Below are 16,506 nucleotides of genomic sequence, written 5' to 3'. Positions count from 1 at the left end.
AGATTTTTCAATAATTAACAAAGAATTGTTAGAATTGCTATTTCTTACAATTGACTGTACAACGCTATGGGAGTTCGCTGTGCCGGCAATACGGCATCGGCTCAGTTGCAACTAGAACGTACAACAAGAAACATCTCACCATGGCTGATATTTCCAAGGACGATCTTCGCAAAGAAATCACCGGTGAGTTAAAAAAATCCTTTGATTTACGTTAATATTAATATTAAAAATTGTAAAAGTTTATTTTATCTTTATTGATGTTTATTTTTTTTAATTATTTTCAAGTGAAAAAGATAAGAAAAACATGCACTTTACTCTTGGTTAGTGAAGCTCAAATAACGTTCTATGTACTTGAGTGGCGTGCCCAACGCCGGCCATTATACATGAATATTCGTCTTTCATCGTTCATCTATATAGCTTAATAATGAAACGATTAAATATTTTTCCAATTATTCAAATAGTTGGGGGATTTTTAATTAAAATTTTTCCAATACAATAATATTTTCATGTTTTTTGTTCGTTTACGTATAAAATGGACTTTCTCAGGGCGTCGTTGTCTTTTCTCTTGATATGACGCGTCTGGCGGTATAATAGTGGCGTGCAACGAACAAGGCGTTCTTGATAAATTTTTTTTTTCCTCTAAAAAAAAAAAGCTTAGAAAATTTTGTCAAAAAATATTGTATTTTTTTTTATTTATTTAAAAAAATTTTTTTTTCAAAATTAAGTAATTTCATTGTCTGATTTTGAATTACTAAACAAAAGAGGGTTATTTGACGGTTTTCTAACTTTTCCCGCCGATGTGGAATGTTGCTTTGTTCGTGACGTTGTTAAAATAATAGATATCATTTATTGAGTCAGTTATTAATGATTATTTACAATCGGTGAATTGTATTTTCAGTGATAATTTGTTAAGCGGCTATTTTCTCTTACTCTTCCGGGTTTTTGGAGCGACATTGTGTGTGGGGAGAGTTGATTTCGTTTCGAAATTATTGATAGAAGGAGACGTGATTCGTTGATGGGGGAGAGACGACGTTGAAAATGCAGATTTTTAGATAGCAATACGCAGCGTACTTTGCCGCATCTCGATTTACTTTCAGACATTTTTGATTAAGAAGCGGGTCGATTGTTGACTATACTACATCCGCGGGTTCGGCCATCTGCGCTCGATACACCTTTTCTCTTGATTCCCGTTTCCCGCCGCATTCAGTATTATTAGTCCCTAAAGGCCAGGTAAATGCGCACTTGAACCAATTTTCGGAGCTGGATCGAATTTCAACCCTGGAAAGTCTTAACGATTTATTCAGCTTGTTTTCTATTTTTTTTTTTTTTTGTTTTTTTTTTTAATATTTAGAGGGGGAAATTGTCCTTTATTATTGATTAATTGTAGTTATTTTCTATCCTGTTTCAAAAATTTTTCTTATTAATTTTTGAATAATTTTTTTTTTTTAATTTAGTTTTAAAAATTATTAAAAATAATTTGACTTACGATTTTTTTTTTTCAGCCATTCTTAAGGATGCTGACCTCTCAACGATGTCCGCCAAGAAAGTTAGGCAACAAATTGAAGAGAAATTGGACATTGATCTTTCTGAAAGGTAAACAAAAAATTTAATGTAGTTTTATAAAAGTGGATGCTGTATTTTATTTTGCGTTAAAGTAATGCAATTATAAATATGATATCCTAGATTAATAAGAAGGTCTCTGCGTGAAACTGAAAAATTCAAAGTATTCACCTCGTTCCCCTTCATACAAAAAAAAAATAATAAATTCGAATTTAAAAAATGACCATGACCCTTTAAATTATAAAATCTCGAGACTTGAGCAAGATTAAAATCTTGAATAACAATTTGAATCGGATAAATAAAATATGAGATTGTTTTCTTAAAAAAAAAAAAAAAAAATTGTATTATAGGAAGAAGGAGGTTGACGATTTAGTTATGGAGTGCCTGCAAGAGAAAGATGATGGTGGCAAGAAAAAGAAGAAGGCCGCCAGTGAGGAGTCTGAGGATGGCGAAGAGGAGGAAGATGAAGCCTCCGAGGAGGAAGAAGAAGAGGAGGAAAAAAAGCCCGCAAAGAGAGGACCTCCCAAAAAAGCAGCCAATAAGCGCAAGAAGGGCTCATCTGATGATGAGGAAAGCGCAAGTGATGAAGACGCCAGTGATGAGGAATACAGTCCCAAGAAGGGAAAACCATCACCCAAAAAGGGTAAAAAAAAAAACACTACAAAATAAAATTTTTATAAATTTAAAAAAATAATAAATTAATTAAATTTTTTTTTAAATAGGAAAACCAGCCAAAAAGGGAAAAAAGAAGGGAAGCGACAGTGACAGTGATGAAGATTGGGGAAAGAATAAGAAATCCGGAGGTGGTGGTGGTGGTGGTGGCGGTGGTGCCGCGAAAAAGGGAGCCAAAGGTAAAGGTGGTGGCGGTTACACACGTCCCATTACGCTTTCACCAGAATTGGCCGCTATTGTCGGTGCCGAAGAAATGGCTAGACATCAAGTCGTTAAAAAGGTCTGGAGCATCATCAAGGAGAGAAATCTCTATGTAAGTATTTCCCCTCCTCCCCCTTTTTTTCGTATTCAATTTTCAAAAATTTAAATTCATTAACAAATTTAATAATAAAAATTCTTTTCATTTTTTTCAGGATCCCAAGAATAAGCAATTCGCCATTTGTGATGATGAATTGATGAAGGTAATAGGAGTCAAACGTTTCAGGACCTTTGGTATGATGAAATACCTCAAAAATCACTTCGTAGATTAAATCCATAGTTTTTTAAGTCAATCCCCATCCCCCCCAAAAAAAAAAACCCCCCGGCAAATTAAATTGTACAAGTTTTTAATGATAAAAATCCGCGATGCGATTCCGCAATTATTATAACATAAGGCAAATTCGCGGATAAAATCCCATTCACAAATATAAACACCTCTCTTTTACAAGTTTCGATGAAAAAAAAAAAAGAAACCCGATTGCTTTTTGCCAATTGTTCAATTTTTTATATCTTCAACACTTTTTATCGACATTTGTTTTTTTTTTATCAAACTTGCATTTGAGTTTCTTTATTTGTGTATGGTACATAAAGTACATCTCTTTATAGATTTTTTTCCTCTAATTTTTTCGAAATATGTCAAATCTAAAATGCAAAGCATGAATTGCTTTTTTTTCTAATTTAAAGAGATTTGACGAATTTTGAATTTATTTTGTATAAATGGTTTTGTTTGTTTCTTGAGTTCTAATATTTTTTGGAAACTGAATTTTTTTTACTTATTTGATGAAAGAAGGAAAAATTTTTTTCAAATGTTGAATATTTTTTTACGAACATTTTTGTGTTCTGCTAAAGATAATGATAATTAAAAATCAAAGATTATTTTTTATTTATTTTTTTTTTTTTTTGAGAAGATGAAAGCGGAATCCTGGAAACATGCAAAAAGTGATCACAATAAAGAAGATAATTCTTTTTATCTTTTTTGTATAATAGTTACAGTGGCACACTGAAATTTACAACTAAGCGAGAATTAATTGTATTAACATGTAATTACTAATTATTGTCGTAAAGTAGGTTTTTGGTGTAAAAAAAAAAAAAAAAAAAAAAAATTTACCTAAGAATTTAAGGCTTAGTACATGAAGTGATTGTTTATCGATACAATGTTTATCGAATTAAAAGTGCGAGTTTTTTTTTTGTTCGCACTTTTCACGTGTGTAGAACTTGTGTCGTTTTGGATATAAATTTAACTTTAAGTTTTGCCTATATTCGATTCAGTGATTGTCACATGGGCATCTTGATTATAAATTTTAAACAATTAATGCATAATTAAATAATTTTTTTTTTCATAAAACCCTTTTATCAAATTTTTTTTAATTAAATGAATTGATGACATTTTTAATTTCTTTTTTTTATGTAATCTTACATATAAATGCATGAAACAAATATTGAATCACTTTTGATTTAAAAAAAAATTTTATTCCATCACAAAATAAATAAAGGGGTTTTTGAAAAAAAAATCAATATTTCTAGTAAAAAAAAAAAGAAAAAAAAATGAACAGAAAAGTAATCATTATATTTTATCAATCTTTGGTATATTATACGTGTATCAAAAAAAAAAATTAATTTTTTTTTTCTTGACTGCATATTATATATGAAATATGTTTACTCTAAATACATAGTAACCATAGCGTCATAAAAAAAATAAACATGTAAAATTTTTATGTTCTCCATTACGAAGAAAATATGCATTATACAAAATACAAATCTGTATATTGTTCCATGAGTGTAATTGATTTTTTGTGTCTAATTAAAGTCATTGCTTTCATTTTTTTAAGTGTGCGTTTATTCGTGTTTCGTTTTTACCTGAATTTCTTTTTTATGAAAATAACATTTTTTTTTGTTTTAAAATTTTTTGAGAAAGGAGTTGAAATTTGGCATTTTTCGAACGATTTTTGAAATTGATGATTAACGGTTATAAAAAGTCCATCATTTTTCAAGATCGTCTTCAACTATTGTAAGAACATGCTGAGCATTATCGCGTCGACCACGAAGACCAAAAATATAAGTTTGCATTTTTTTTGTATTTGTACTGTTTTCTTTTCTTGTTTGAACTTGTTGATTTTTAGGTGGTTCCACTTGACTCTCAATTCCGCGTCTAAAATACGATTTTTGCGTTTGTGTACTTCTTGTTGATAATTTACAAATTGTCGCCTAAAATATATAAATATTCTAAATTTTTGATAATTATATTAATTATTTACTTTTTAATTTATTCTAATTAAAATTTAATTTTTTTTGTATTGAAATTTACTAATTTCAGAGCTTTTCTTCTATAATCCCAAATATTGGATGAATAATTTTTATCAATGAGCGATGGCAAGATATGTAATTCAGTTTGTACTTCCTGATCTTGTTGGACCGTTAATAGAGAAATATCTGCGGTTAATCTAAAAAAAATATTAAATACAATATTTTATTTTTATTTTAACGATAAAAAAATAGATAATTACATTTCTTGATTTCTTATAGCTTCCACATCATTGTAGATTTGAAAAAGATAAACATATTCCGGACGTTTACGTATAAAATCCAAAATTTCAATTAAACACCTGATGAAAATTAAAAAATTATATTTATTAATTTTTTTTTAGAGTTGGTTTAAAGATTTTTTTATACGCACTTGTTTGGATTTTCTCCAAATTTACGAGCAGCTTTCAAAGAACTGAAGGCAAAATATTTTCCTCTCCATTTAGCAACTCCAATGTTTGGATTACCGGGTAAAAGAAATCCTTTACCTTGTACAAATGTCCAGGTACAAAATCCAAGAAACTGGAGAGAAATTCTTTTTTTGTAAAATGTAAGTAACTTTTAAATATTTTTTTTTAAATTAAAAATTTTTAACATTCACCTCTAAATTTATTTTCTCAAAATCTTTCGTTGAATTTGGATAGAAAAGTTCACATTCCCCACATTCGGCTAAAATAAAAGGAATTCGATATTAAAAATTATTCTAAGTTATAATATTTAATTTTAATAAAAAAAAAATCCTACTTATCATGTAGCCCATGGATTTTTCTAATCTTTCAGCGTCTGATAAAACTCGAATATCTTGTATCATATTACTCAAAAGACATTCATCATAAACACTCATAATCTGTGAGATCAATTTTATCAAAATTTTGTATTTTTTTTATTTGAAAAGAGAAATTTATTTTTTGAAATTTACCTTTACATAAAGACTTTGCAATTGCCAAAGAAAACGATTAATATTACTTAACACAATCACTTCGTCCTGAAAACTCATCCAAATATCCGCCAAGTCTATAAATTGTGGCTAAAAATTTTAATTATATTTAAAAATATTGGTTTTTAATAAATAATTTAAAAAAAAATTTCAAATTTTTTTTTTTCTAACTCACATAAACCTGAGATGTTGGAATTGCTGTTCTATAACGAACTGTTTCATGAAGTTTAATAAATCGTGTTTTTAATCGTTCCAAAATGTTTTTTAATTCATTTTCACAATTTTCAATATCGCACAAAATTTTTCTATGAAAAAAAAAAAAAATTAGAAAATATGTAGCAATTATTTTTTCGATTTTAATTAATTTAAATTCTTTTTCAGATTATATTGGAAATATCATAACCTGATGTAAATTTCCTGTTGACGAAGAGCCGCAAGCATTTGAATGGACCACTGAATATCATCATTGGTAAATGAATTAGTTAATTTTTTATTATCATTATCGGAACAAATTTCCTCATCATCAGATAATTCAATTTGAATATTATTTTCAATAGCTGAAGTAAATTTATAAATTCGTTGCATAAGTTGTTCCAAAAGTTCCATAATCGATAATTGTGTTTTTTTGATAGCTTCTTGTAAAATACTTGGCACTGGTAAAATATAAATATTTTATCTCATATTCATTTATATAAAAAATTAATTAAAAACCAAATAATTAAAATTGAGGGAAATTAACTTAAAAAAAAAATTTTTTAATAGTTTTTAAAAAAAATTCTAATTTTTTTTTTGCAAAAATTAAATATTGTACAATCATCGATTCCTTCTCCTCCTCGTTCACAATCTCTATTAAAGAGACGAATGCCCGCTACAATACACATTAATTCCATCAATTGCTCCTCTTTCTCTTCCTTTTGTAAAGTTATATAACGCGACAATTCCGAAGGCTGATAAACACTCTGTAAGGCCAGTGACACTTCTCTAAAAAAAAATATTTATCAATTTTCTTTTTTTTTGTTTCAGGTTTAATTTTTAAGTGAGAACATTTCGAGGGGAAATAAATTATCAAAAATTCTATTTACCTGAGAACAGAAGGAACTGTTGGATTTCCTAAGCCACTCAATAGAGTAATTACCACTAAAATTTTTTGATACAATTTTTCCATATCTCTATCGGAATCTAATTTTTTTGTTTCGCAAATTTCCCTAACAAGAGAAGCTGTCTTCTCATGAAGTCGTAATCTGTGTTTTTTGATAATTTCATCTATTTTTAAAAAAAAAGAAAATTAATTTAGTTAATCCATGAAATATTTATTGTAGATTTTTAAAAAAAGTAAACTAAATTTCAAATAAATAATTTCATTACCTCTATCAAAATAGTGTTTTGCGAAATAAAGTTGAATTTTAATAGTGACCAAATGCGGTTTATTTTGGTCTAGTAAATTTTTCACCAAAACTGATACAACTTTTAAAATTTCCCTCTCATCACTTTTTTCAATTGAATATTCTGGATTTAATAATGTCAAGCACAACTGGCAAAATTAAAAGATTTTGCAATAAATATATAATATTATATTTGCAAATTAATTAAATAATTTATATAAATAAATAACATTTTCAAATTCAAATTTTAATTTAAAAAAATTAATAAATTGTTTATAATTTAATGAAGTAAAAAATTTATTTTTTTTTAAATTAAATTATTAAAATTAACGTACTAGAAAGGACACTAAATCACTTGATACGTCAATATCTCTTTTTTTACATTCTTTAGTGATCGTTTCTATTAAATCCTTTTTTATCAAATCCATTGTGAATGAAGCAAATACCTTTTTTCAATATCACCTGTGTTACAAGGAACAATAAACAGCAATTGTTTGATCGATATTTGTATGGAAACCATAATTATTATGTAAAACTAAATATTCTAATTCCTACATTTATTTTTTATTATTCAATAAAATTGTTTCAATTGATAAAAAAAAATTATTTATAACAAAAGTTACAATTTTGATTTTTAAAAAATTCTATACAAATAAATTAATTAAATAATTAATTATTAATAATTAAACTTTCAGTTAAATAAATTAAAATTCTCCCAAAGAATATTTTAAAAAAAATATTTTTAAAAATTTTTTAAAATTTCAAAAATTGAAAGAAATAAAAATTAACCCTATTGGTCAAGAAAATAGCGCCTTTTTTTAAAACAGTTGTTTTAAAACAAAATTTCAAATATTCGCGCAATGTCTAGACCAATGGGATAAATTTCCATTTTGTAAATAACACGCATGCGTAGAAATGGATATTCATGAAAATCATCCCTAAAGTCTCGCGAAATCAAAACGAAGATGTCTTTCTAGAAAAATTTTCAAGTTTACGGCTAAATTGAAAAGTAGTGGGAGGTGGAACGTATTTTTTTTTTTTTTTTTTTTTTGAGGTGAATCGTGAACCAAAGGGGCGAAGTAAACTTGCAAAGCACAACATTGGGGGAAAAAAAAAAAAAATAAAAGGATTTTTCGTGCGTGAATATCACGTCGATTCACAATTTTCGTGTGTCGATTGATTTTCTTGTTTATTGGTTAAAGTGTAATTGGGAAAATCACTTGAATATAATTCGTTGTAGGAAAACACGCAGCTCTTCAAGGGCGCGTTGTCGATTATTGTTACGAACGAAAACTTTGAGAAAATGGCCGACAATTGGGCACAAAATCTACAGAGTACAGTTTGCCGGTAAGAATTAATAAGAATTTCAATGATTTAGTGACAATTGTTTTAAATGAATTTAATTAATTAATATATTTTGTCTTTATCACTATTTAGTAATGATTGTCATTTCTCATATATAGTCAGTGTTCATTCATTTGTTCGATTACGAGAAAACGATGGAAAGAAATGTTCTCTCAAATGTCAACAATCAACGGATGTAAACATTGAATTTTTTTTTTTTCCATGTCCTGATTTTGATATTTTCATTTTATTTATTTTGTATTGTTGTTAATTTCTGAAATTTAGGGAGTATTTTTTTCTTTTTTTTTAGAATTTGAAATTTTATTTAGATTGTCATTTTAACGTCAGCTATATATATGAGAAGAAAGAGAGTGTTGCATCATGTAAAATTGCATTAGCATATATAACGGTAGCAGACTTGTTTATGCTTGAAAATTCATTATGTATTTTTAGGTATTTCAAAAATGGAATATGTCGCGAGGGTAGTCAATGCAGATATCGACATGTACAGGGAAGTCAAAACAGTTTAAATAGTAGCAGCAATTCAGAAGTTGTTTATCTTCCATCGACGACTGCTTGTCGTTATTTCAAAAATGGAACATGCAAATACGGTACACGATGTCGGTATAGTCATAATTCCAATCATTCCACTAACACAGAGACTGCAGAACCTCGAACTTCAAACAGTTCCTCGACATCAGACTCAGAAAGAATGTAAGTTTTTATTTTCAATTAGCAATCGCTTCTTTTTTTTCCCTTAATTACAAAAATCTTGAAATATATAATTTTTTACATTCTTGACTTGTTTGGAGAATTTAAAAATCTGTTTTTCCTTTCTCTCAGGAGCGATGGAATAGTCGCGGGCGAAGACTGGGCAAATGCACCAGAATTCGTGCCATCATCAATCCCATCAACTGCCTCAGCATCATTTAGTGCCCAATTACCAGGAGTATCATTAATTGGAAATGTAACATCCGCAGTTTCCTATGCTCAAGTGGTAAATCCATCATCTGGGCAAACCTCAATATCCGCGAGTGATCCACTTTGTCCTTACGCAGAAGCTGGTAATATTTGCAAAAAACTCAACTGCCCTTATCTTCATGGAGATATTTGCGAATTGTGCGGTTGTGCTGCACTCCATCCATTAAACGAAGAAAGTCGAAAGAAGCATACAAATGTGAGTTCAATTAATCATCATTTTTTCCTATTTATTTATTTAATTATTAAATTTCTTTTTCCACAGGCTTGTGTCAAACAACACGAGGTAGACATGGAAATATCGTTTGCAATAGCGCGCAGTCGAGATAAATCTTGTGGTGTATGCTTCGAGACAATTATGGAGAAATCAACACGGGAACAAAGGTTTGGAATTTTGCCAAATTGTAATCATTGTTTTTGCTTGACATGCATCAGAAAATGGAGACAAGCAAAACAATTTGATAATAAAATAATCAGAGCCTGTCCCGAATGTCGAATTCCATCAGATTTTGTTTGTCCAAGTATGTATTGGGTGGATACAAAAGAAGAAAAGGATAAATTAATCACAGATTACAAGGATGCCTTAAGGTGAGAAAACATCTTTTTTAAATTTTTAAAAAAAACTATAATTTTCTTTAATTTGATATTATTACCAATAATTTCATTGAAATAATTTTTATGTTTTGCTTTTTACAGTACCAAAGATTGTAAGTATTTCAAAAAAGGCCGAGGTAAATGTCCCTTTGGAAATAAATGTTTTTACCTTCACGCTTTGCCCGATGGCACAAAAACCGATGTTGGACCACCGGTTAGACAGCGCCGCAATGCCGACTCAGACATTGACATTTTTCATGTAAGTCTTCGATCATCCGGGGACTATTTATTAACATTAATATACATTTTTTATTACCTCTTTGGTTTTGGTACATCTATTTATATTTTCTATTTGTTTTATCGTGAATCAATTTTATTTTTATACGTTTATTGTATACTAATTATATGCTCATTATGGTGCTTTCCATATTTTGCCAAGTATTTTTCAAGATACTTAAATTTATATTTTGATAGATAAAAAATTGTAAAATACCTTGTTTTTGCGTACAAATTTACAAGTTTGTTATACGCATTTTGTATTCACAATTTTTATTATCAAAATATTTTTTTTTTTAAAAGCCATAAAAATTAATTTTTAGAAAAATTTATTTTGTACCCTTTTTTATTTTAAATTGATACTTTAAAAAAAGATTACAAGTGACATGACATCAAATACTCGTATTTTGTATTTGTTTAGGACTGATATTTTTAATAAAATTATTGAATGAAATTAAACTTTTTTTTTTATTTTTTGTTTGGAGATTTTTTTTTTCTACTTTATGTCAAAAAGTTTGTCTATCGAATTGGAAAAAATTCATTTCATATGAGGGCAAATAGAAAAATTTTGTTGTTGCCTTTGGAAAAGAAATTCTTTGGTTTTTTTTTTTTTTTTTTTTTTATCTATATTGAATGGAGAATTTAATTTTTCTAATGAAAATTTATTTTTCTCAACAGCAATTACTATTGTGGGATTTTTTGGACGAGAGAGGAAATCGTTGGATGTACAGCTTTGACGATTTCGATGACATCATCAACAACATCTCCGATTCGGAATCTGACGAATGGTCAGAATATGAAGTACATGTCGTCTAGTCGTTTACTTGGCGAGATAAAAAAAAAAAAAAGAAAACAAAACAAAAAAAGAACGTGTCACCCTATACTCATTCGATTGAGTTGCATATGGTTTAGCCATTGTCGAAATTATTTCGAATAATGACAGTGACGCTTTGCAAAGTGGCAGTCCTTTTCCAATTGCCGGGAAACCATCCAGTAAAAAAGAGAAAAAAAAAACCGCAAAAAAAAAATCAATCAAGCGTTTTGTCGTTATACACGAGTGAATGATTTTTCCTAGAGTATAAATAGGGTTTAGGCGAATTCGGTGGAAGTCTCTGTAATCGTTCGCTTCTATGTCTAATATACTTAGGGGGATAAATTAAGCTACATGATAAGAACGCTTGAATTTCTGGGATTAAAAAATTGCGGTTCGATTAAAAAACAAAATACTGGTGGAATACGGCCTCTTTTTTCGTTTAGCTTCAAATTTTTTCATCCGATTAGAAACTTAAGCTTTCTGTTCGGTCATCAAAAAAAAAAAAAAAGAAAAAAAAAAGTGGTCCAAATTATAAACAATTACGGTACAACTCGCATTTAGAAAAGACAGTGATTCAATTCCCACTTGGTTCCTCTAGTTTGTAGGTTTAAAAAAAAAAAAAACTCATTAATTTATTTTTCTTAAATGTTTTCTCGTATGTCAAATCACATCATGTATTTAATCACTAAAATTTATGAGATAAAAAAAAATGTATCTAAGTCGAATGAGAACAAAGATTTGACGTTTTTCTGTAACTGAATCACTTTTTTAATTATTAGAGAGAAAAATTAAAATTATTTGCAGTGTTTATGTTACGGCATTATTTATCTTAAGAGAAAAGTCGCAACCGGGTGACAAAAAAAAAAAAATAAATAAATAAAAACGTGTTTTAATTTGGCATTTATCCAAGATTTTCGTTGATCGAATTTGTGAATTTAAAAGAAGAAGAAAAAAACATTTCTCTTCTTTGCCATAGGTGCTAAGAAACTTGGTTGCGACTCTGAAAGCAGCTATATAGAATATAGAACTAAGAATAGCTTACGAGATAATATAGTTTGCTTTTTACTCTTTTTCTCAAATCTATTAGGCGTCAATTAAACACTTAAGAAAAAAAAAAAAACACGATCCAAAAAGAATGAATTGAATTTTCTGCTATTTAATTTTGAAATTTTAGGAAAAATTTGTCATGTCGGAAAGTTCATCTCTTTTTTGGATTGATCTATTATATAGAAAATGAGATAAAGAATGTGTGATCTGGCAGTCGTATTTGTGCGTTTTTTTTTATATATATATATATTTTTTTTTTCATTTCGAAAAACAAATGTTAAATTATAGTAGATTATCGACGATTGTTGATAGCAACTATATTTGCTTTAAATATGACTGCACTGTGAAATTATTCTAGATAGATTATTCTACCTTTTAATATTGATATATATATATATATAATTACTAAATTTCATTTATTCAACCTTAACAATTTTTTTTAAGAGCTCAAGACAATTTTCGTAAAAAAAAAAAAAAATTTTCGACACCGCTAGAGAAAAATATTGTTCGGCCTCGTTTCAAGTTTTATCGTTGACATTGTTGTTGTTATTGTTGCTATACTACAAGCCGTTATTGTTGCTGATTCATGAAAAAAAAAAATCTTGATTTTATTTTCTATTTTGTTTTTTTGAAATAAGGTCAAAATTTTCACGAGGTGTATGTTTTTTTTTTGCTAATATTGAGCTGTCTTTAAATTAGCGATTTCAAAGATTATATTTATATATATGTATTTTCAATTCGATCTTCTCTTTTATGAAAGTAAAAAAAAATTTTCAATTGAAAAAAACAGGATACAATTTTTCAAATCAAACCATTTTTTTTCAATTCGATTTAACTCTCACACTAAAAGTAATTCACTCACATTCAAAAACAATATTCATTTTGATAAAAAAAATATTCACTAGTTCGAGAAAATATTTCATTCAATATTCAAAAAAATTCAAAAAGCGAAATGTTTAGAGCGAAACTTTTTTTTTTTTGTAGATTTAGATTCATTGCTGGATATTGTTAGTAATTGCGACTTCCATATTCATAAATAAAAAGAATTCTAACAGACTTTGAAATTTTGTCGTAACGCGCCCACCAGGTATTATATACTAATTTCCAGATTTTCATGTCCACAGAGACTAGAGAAAAAAAAGAAATTAAAAAAAAAAAAAAAAAGCACTTCTCTACACCGTCAAGTCCCAAGCGGCTTTCGCTTGCCTGTATTTCAAATAATTATTTAACTTTTTCTGTACCAATTCTTTATGATAATATATATTTTTGTTATTGGAAAAGTAGAATATAGTAATAAAATTAGTTAATATACAGGCCACGCGTTATTGTCACTTCAGGACCTGCGATTTATTTCCGTGTTTTATTTTATATATAACTTGTATTAATTAGTATTATTTAGTTAATTTTTCATTTTATAAAAAGAAAAAAAGCATATTTTTTTTTCTTTTTTGAAGTTTTTGTAATTTTAGAAAAATTGAAATTTTCAATAGGATCAATAAAGATGATATGATATCAAAATACTTTCAAAGTTGACGATTTTTATAAAATTAAACTGTTTCTATTTTTTTTTATCAATTAACACGGAAAACTTTTTTCAAATAGCTCTGATATGAAAAATCTTTTTTCTTCCTTGAATTTTCCTTCAATTAGCCTCGGTTTTTCAATGTATCACCTTAAATTCCGGAAAACATTTTCTTTATCAAATGCGGATGGATAAAACGTGAATGGAATTTTAATTTTTAATATCTATTCTAGATGTAAATGAAACCTAATTAGAAACATCGGGTTATATATATATTCGATAATTCAGAGATTTTTTTTTAGTTTTCTTTAAAACTTTGATATTTTTAAAAGAATGAAAATCAATATGATTTTATTTTTTTTCATTTTCTTTTTCTACTTCTCATCACAAATATTTGTCACAGGTAATTAAATTATTTAAATATTTTAAATAATATTTTTAATATAAAAAAAATATATTTTAATAATAAAAAATGACTTTTTTTTCCAGCAAAAGATATGGATCCAAAAATTGTTGGCGGTTCATTGGCAAAAGAAGGACAATTTCCATATCAAGTTTCACTTAGACGAAATAATAAACATTTTTGTGGTGGATCAATTGTTAATGATAATTGGATACTAACAGCGGCTCATTGTTTAACGGGGTGAGATTTTTTGAATTTTTAATTTGAATTTATTTTTGTAATATAATAATATTAAAATTTTCAAAAATAGAGGTCTATTTGATATTCCTAGATTCAATGACAGTAATATTGATGTTGTTGTTGGAACAAATACTTTAGACGAAGGAGGTGCTTTTTATAAATCAAAGAAAATTATACCACATCCTAATTATAGTTCTTTACTAATAAGACACGATATTGGACTCATTCAATTAGAGAAACCAATTGAATTCAATGATAAAATTAAATCTATTCCACTTCCTGTTGATGATTTTTCGAAATTTGGAAATTCTGCCGTTTTATCTGGATGGGGAACAACTTCTGTATTATTTTATTTTTTTACTATTTAAATAATTTTACTATTTTATTTATTAAGAAATCATAATTTGCATTTTAATTTATTTTTTTTTAAATTATAATAATTAATTTTCCATTCATCAATAATAATTGCGGAAATAAATTAATTAACTTGAGGAAATTAATTTCAGTATCCCGGAAAGCCGCCAAATGAACTGCAACATATTTTCCTAACTGTAATTCCACAGAAAGAATGTTTAAATACAAATTTTCGAATAACGAATAGCAATATTTGTACACTGAATAAAAAAGGGGAAGGTGCTTGTCACGTAAGTTTTTTGAGAAATTAAATTATTTAATTTGGAAATTGTCAACTCGAAAAATTAAAATCATTCAATTTAAACGAAATTTAATTTATTTCGATTAATTAAAATAATTTTGGAAATTTGATGCTCGAAAAATTAAAATTATTTAAACAAAATTTAATATATTTCGAATAATTTTCGAAATTTATTGTTTAAAATTTAATTTTACTTTTTTTTAATTTCGATTTAAAAGTAAAAAAAAAAAAAAAAACCCAAATGATTAAAATAGGAAAAATTTGAAATTTAACTCTTTTTTTTTTAGGGAGATTCTGGTGGTCCTTTGGTTGCTGATGATGTTCAAATTGGTATTGTTTCTTGGGGGAAACCTTGTGCCAAAGGTCAACCAGATGTTTTCACACGTGTATACAGTTACATGGACTGGATAAATAAACATATTAAATCCAACGAATCTTCAAACAGTGTCGATGACTAGTGAAATTTATAATATTATATTTTTAAACCGGAATGTATTTCACTTTAACAAATATATAACTTTCAGTCTGTAAATTATTTTTCAATTCAAATTTAATTTGTTAATCAATATTTTTTTTATTTATCCATTAATAAATAAAATAAATAAAAATAAATTTATTTATTTATTCAATAACATAATTTAGTAAATTATTTTATTCAATATAATCTGAAAATTTAATTTGAAACATTTTTAAAAATCACTTAAAGTCTTATGTGAAGTTAACTATAATGAAATTTTGTTTTTCGATTCCAATTAAAAATACCAATTAGCCTATTTCTTTTTTTGCATCAATACAAAATTTTTAAGTAACTATGTTTTCTTCAATTCTGGTAAATAATTAAATCATTTTTAATTAATATACATCTATTTGAAAGAAATAATAAAATTCTTTGTCAATAGATTTTGAAAAATATTCGAACTGACATTTTGACAAAAATTAAATTTCGTTGTAAAAATACATCATCAACCTGTAATAAAGGATCTTGTGGAAAAGATGATAAAAAAAAAGTGAAAAAATCCGGATCATGCAAAAAACCATATTCTGGTTGTTATGAAGAGAAGGAAAAAAAACCAAAACCAATACACGGAGGTTTTGAAAGTTGTCGTACCGGAGGTTGTGGACCAAATAAAAAATGAAATTACAATAAAAAGTAATTTTTTTTACAATTTTTAAATAATTATACGTGATAGTAGAAAAAATTTGAATCTTGGAATATGAAAAAAATTTCAGATAGGTAAATTTTACATTGAGTATTTTGTTTTATTATTATTTTTTTTTTTATATTGACTGGTACATGTAACACATAGGTATACATACATCACAATGATTTTAATTCAATAACGTGGATAAATTCCATCAATAAAATAAATATTAATTTTTTTTCAAGTTTTATTGACTAGTTAAAAACTTGGAAATAAAATTAAAAAATAATATTTCAAAGTGATGGAAAAAAATCCTTCGTTATATTTTATGACAGTGAAAATTCGTATTTTTAAACTTTTCTACAGTAAACATTAATTAAA

The 16,506-nt window shown here is 27.1% G+C and overlaps 4 protein-coding genes across 5 annotated transcripts in view; 3 read left to right on the top strand and 1 right to left on the bottom strand.

Moving 5' to 3' along the window:
* Positions 1-21: 21 nt before the first annotated feature.
* On the top strand, positions 22-4,318 carry LOC127283309 (uncharacterized). The gene is made up of 5 exons (XM_051308083.1): positions 22-183; positions 1,503-1,593; positions 1,911-2,203; positions 2,283-2,545; positions 2,646-4,318. The coding sequence occupies exons 1-5, from the start codon at positions 141-143 to the stop codon at positions 2,760-2,762; spliced, it is 807 nt and encodes a 268-aa protein (XP_051164040.1). The 5' UTR covers positions 22-140; the 3' UTR covers positions 2,763-4,318.
* Positions 3,575-16,506, bottom strand: part of LOC127283305 (cilia- and flagella-associated protein 206-like) — a 41,076-nt gene continuing 28,144 nt past the window's right edge. The window contains exons 2-14 of the mRNA XM_051308073.1: positions 7,446-7,572; positions 7,094-7,259; positions 6,811-6,991; positions 6,540-6,709; positions 6,132-6,381; positions 5,904-6,033; positions 5,711-5,818; positions 5,536-5,638; positions 5,393-5,460; positions 5,165-5,313; positions 4,995-5,093; positions 4,796-4,931; positions 3,575-4,695 (exon numbers count right to left, since the gene is read on the bottom strand). Of these exons, the coding sequence (XP_051164030.1) occupies positions 4,471-4,695; positions 4,796-4,931; positions 4,995-5,093; positions 5,165-5,313; positions 5,393-5,460; positions 5,536-5,638; positions 5,711-5,818; positions 5,904-6,033; positions 6,132-6,381; positions 6,540-6,709; positions 6,811-6,991; positions 7,094-7,259; positions 7,446-7,538 (1,878 nt within the window). The 5' untranslated portion in view covers positions 7,539-7,572 and the 3' untranslated portion in view covers positions 3,575-4,470. The remainder of the gene's footprint in view (positions 4,696-4,795; positions 4,932-4,994; positions 5,094-5,164; positions 5,314-5,392; positions 5,461-5,535; positions 5,639-5,710; positions 5,819-5,903; positions 6,034-6,131; positions 6,382-6,539; positions 6,710-6,810; positions 6,992-7,093; positions 7,260-7,445; positions 7,573-16,506) is intronic.
* On the top strand, positions 8,147-13,683 carry LOC127283307 (probable E3 ubiquitin-protein ligase makorin-1). Its single transcript, XM_051308081.1, has 6 exons — positions 8,147-8,457; positions 8,908-9,168; positions 9,298-9,631; positions 9,698-10,020; positions 10,129-10,285; positions 10,981-13,683. Exons 1-6 carry the CDS (start codon positions 8,414-8,416, stop codon positions 11,116-11,118), a joined length of 1,257 nt encoding a protein of 418 aa, XP_051164038.1. The 5' UTR covers positions 8,147-8,413; the 3' UTR covers positions 11,119-13,683.
* On the top strand, positions 13,951-15,595 carry LOC127283310 (chymotrypsin-1-like). 2 transcript variants are annotated; one of them, XM_051308086.1, is made up of 5 exons: positions 13,951-14,088; positions 14,175-14,328; positions 14,420-14,669; positions 14,835-14,972; positions 15,271-15,595. In XM_051308086.1, exons 1-5 carry the CDS (start codon positions 14,019-14,021, stop codon positions 15,439-15,441), a joined length of 783 nt encoding a protein of 260 aa, XP_051164043.1. In that variant the 5' UTR covers positions 13,951-14,018; the 3' UTR covers positions 15,442-15,595. The 2 variants fall into 2 exon arrangements, with proteins under 2 accessions (XP_051164043.1, XP_051164041.1); XM_051308084.1 differs by having other exon boundaries at positions 14,399-14,669.

This window comes from Leptopilina boulardi, unplaced genomic scaffold (genome assembly GCF_019393585.1).
Source record: "Leptopilina boulardi isolate dan_hultmark-lab unplaced genomic scaffold, ZJU_Lbou_2.1 LbouV2_31, whole genome shotgun sequence".
Taxonomy (NCBI): Eukaryota; Metazoa; Arthropoda; class Insecta; order Hymenoptera; family Figitidae; genus Leptopilina; species Leptopilina boulardi.
The sequence above is the reverse complement of the archived record's forward strand: the minus strand, read 5'-3'. Positions and strand labels throughout refer to the sequence as shown.

Bases quoted from the DNA above. Each gene is read 5' to 3' on its own strand.
- LOC127283309 (XM_051308083.1), top strand. From the start codon at position 141: ATGGCTGATATTTCCAAGGACGATCTTCGCAAAGAAATCACCG. The intron at 184-1,502 runs GTGAGTTAAAAA...TTTTTTTTTCAG, and splicing joins TCTTCGCAAAGAAATCACCG to CCATTCTTAAGGATGCTGAC. The intron at 1,594-1,910 runs GTAAACAAAAAA...ATTGTATTATAG, and splicing joins GACATTGATCTTTCTGAAAG to GAAGAAGGAGGTTGACGATT.
- LOC127283307 (XM_051308081.1), top strand. From the start codon at position 8,414: ATGGCCGACAATTGGGCACAAAATCTACAGAGTACAGTTTGCCG. The intron at 9,169-9,297 runs GTAAGTTTTTAT...CCTTTCTCTCAG, and splicing joins ACATCAGACTCAGAAAGAAT to GAGCGATGGAATAGTCGCGG. The intron at 9,632-9,697 runs GTGAGTTCAATT...CTTTTTCCACAG, and splicing joins GTCGAAAGAAGCATACAAAT to GCTTGTGTCAAACAACACGA.
- LOC127283310 (XM_051308084.1), top strand. From the start codon at position 14,019: ATGAAAATCAATATGATTTTATTTTTTTTCATTTTCTTTTTCTACTTC. The intron at 14,670-14,834 runs GTATTATTTTAT...AATTAATTTCAG, and splicing joins CTGGATGGGGAACAACTTCT to TATCCCGGAAAGCCGCCAAA. The intron at 14,973-15,270 runs GTAAGTTTTTTG...TTTTTTTTTTAG, and splicing joins AAGGGGAAGGTGCTTGTCAC to GGAGATTCTGGTGGTCCTTT.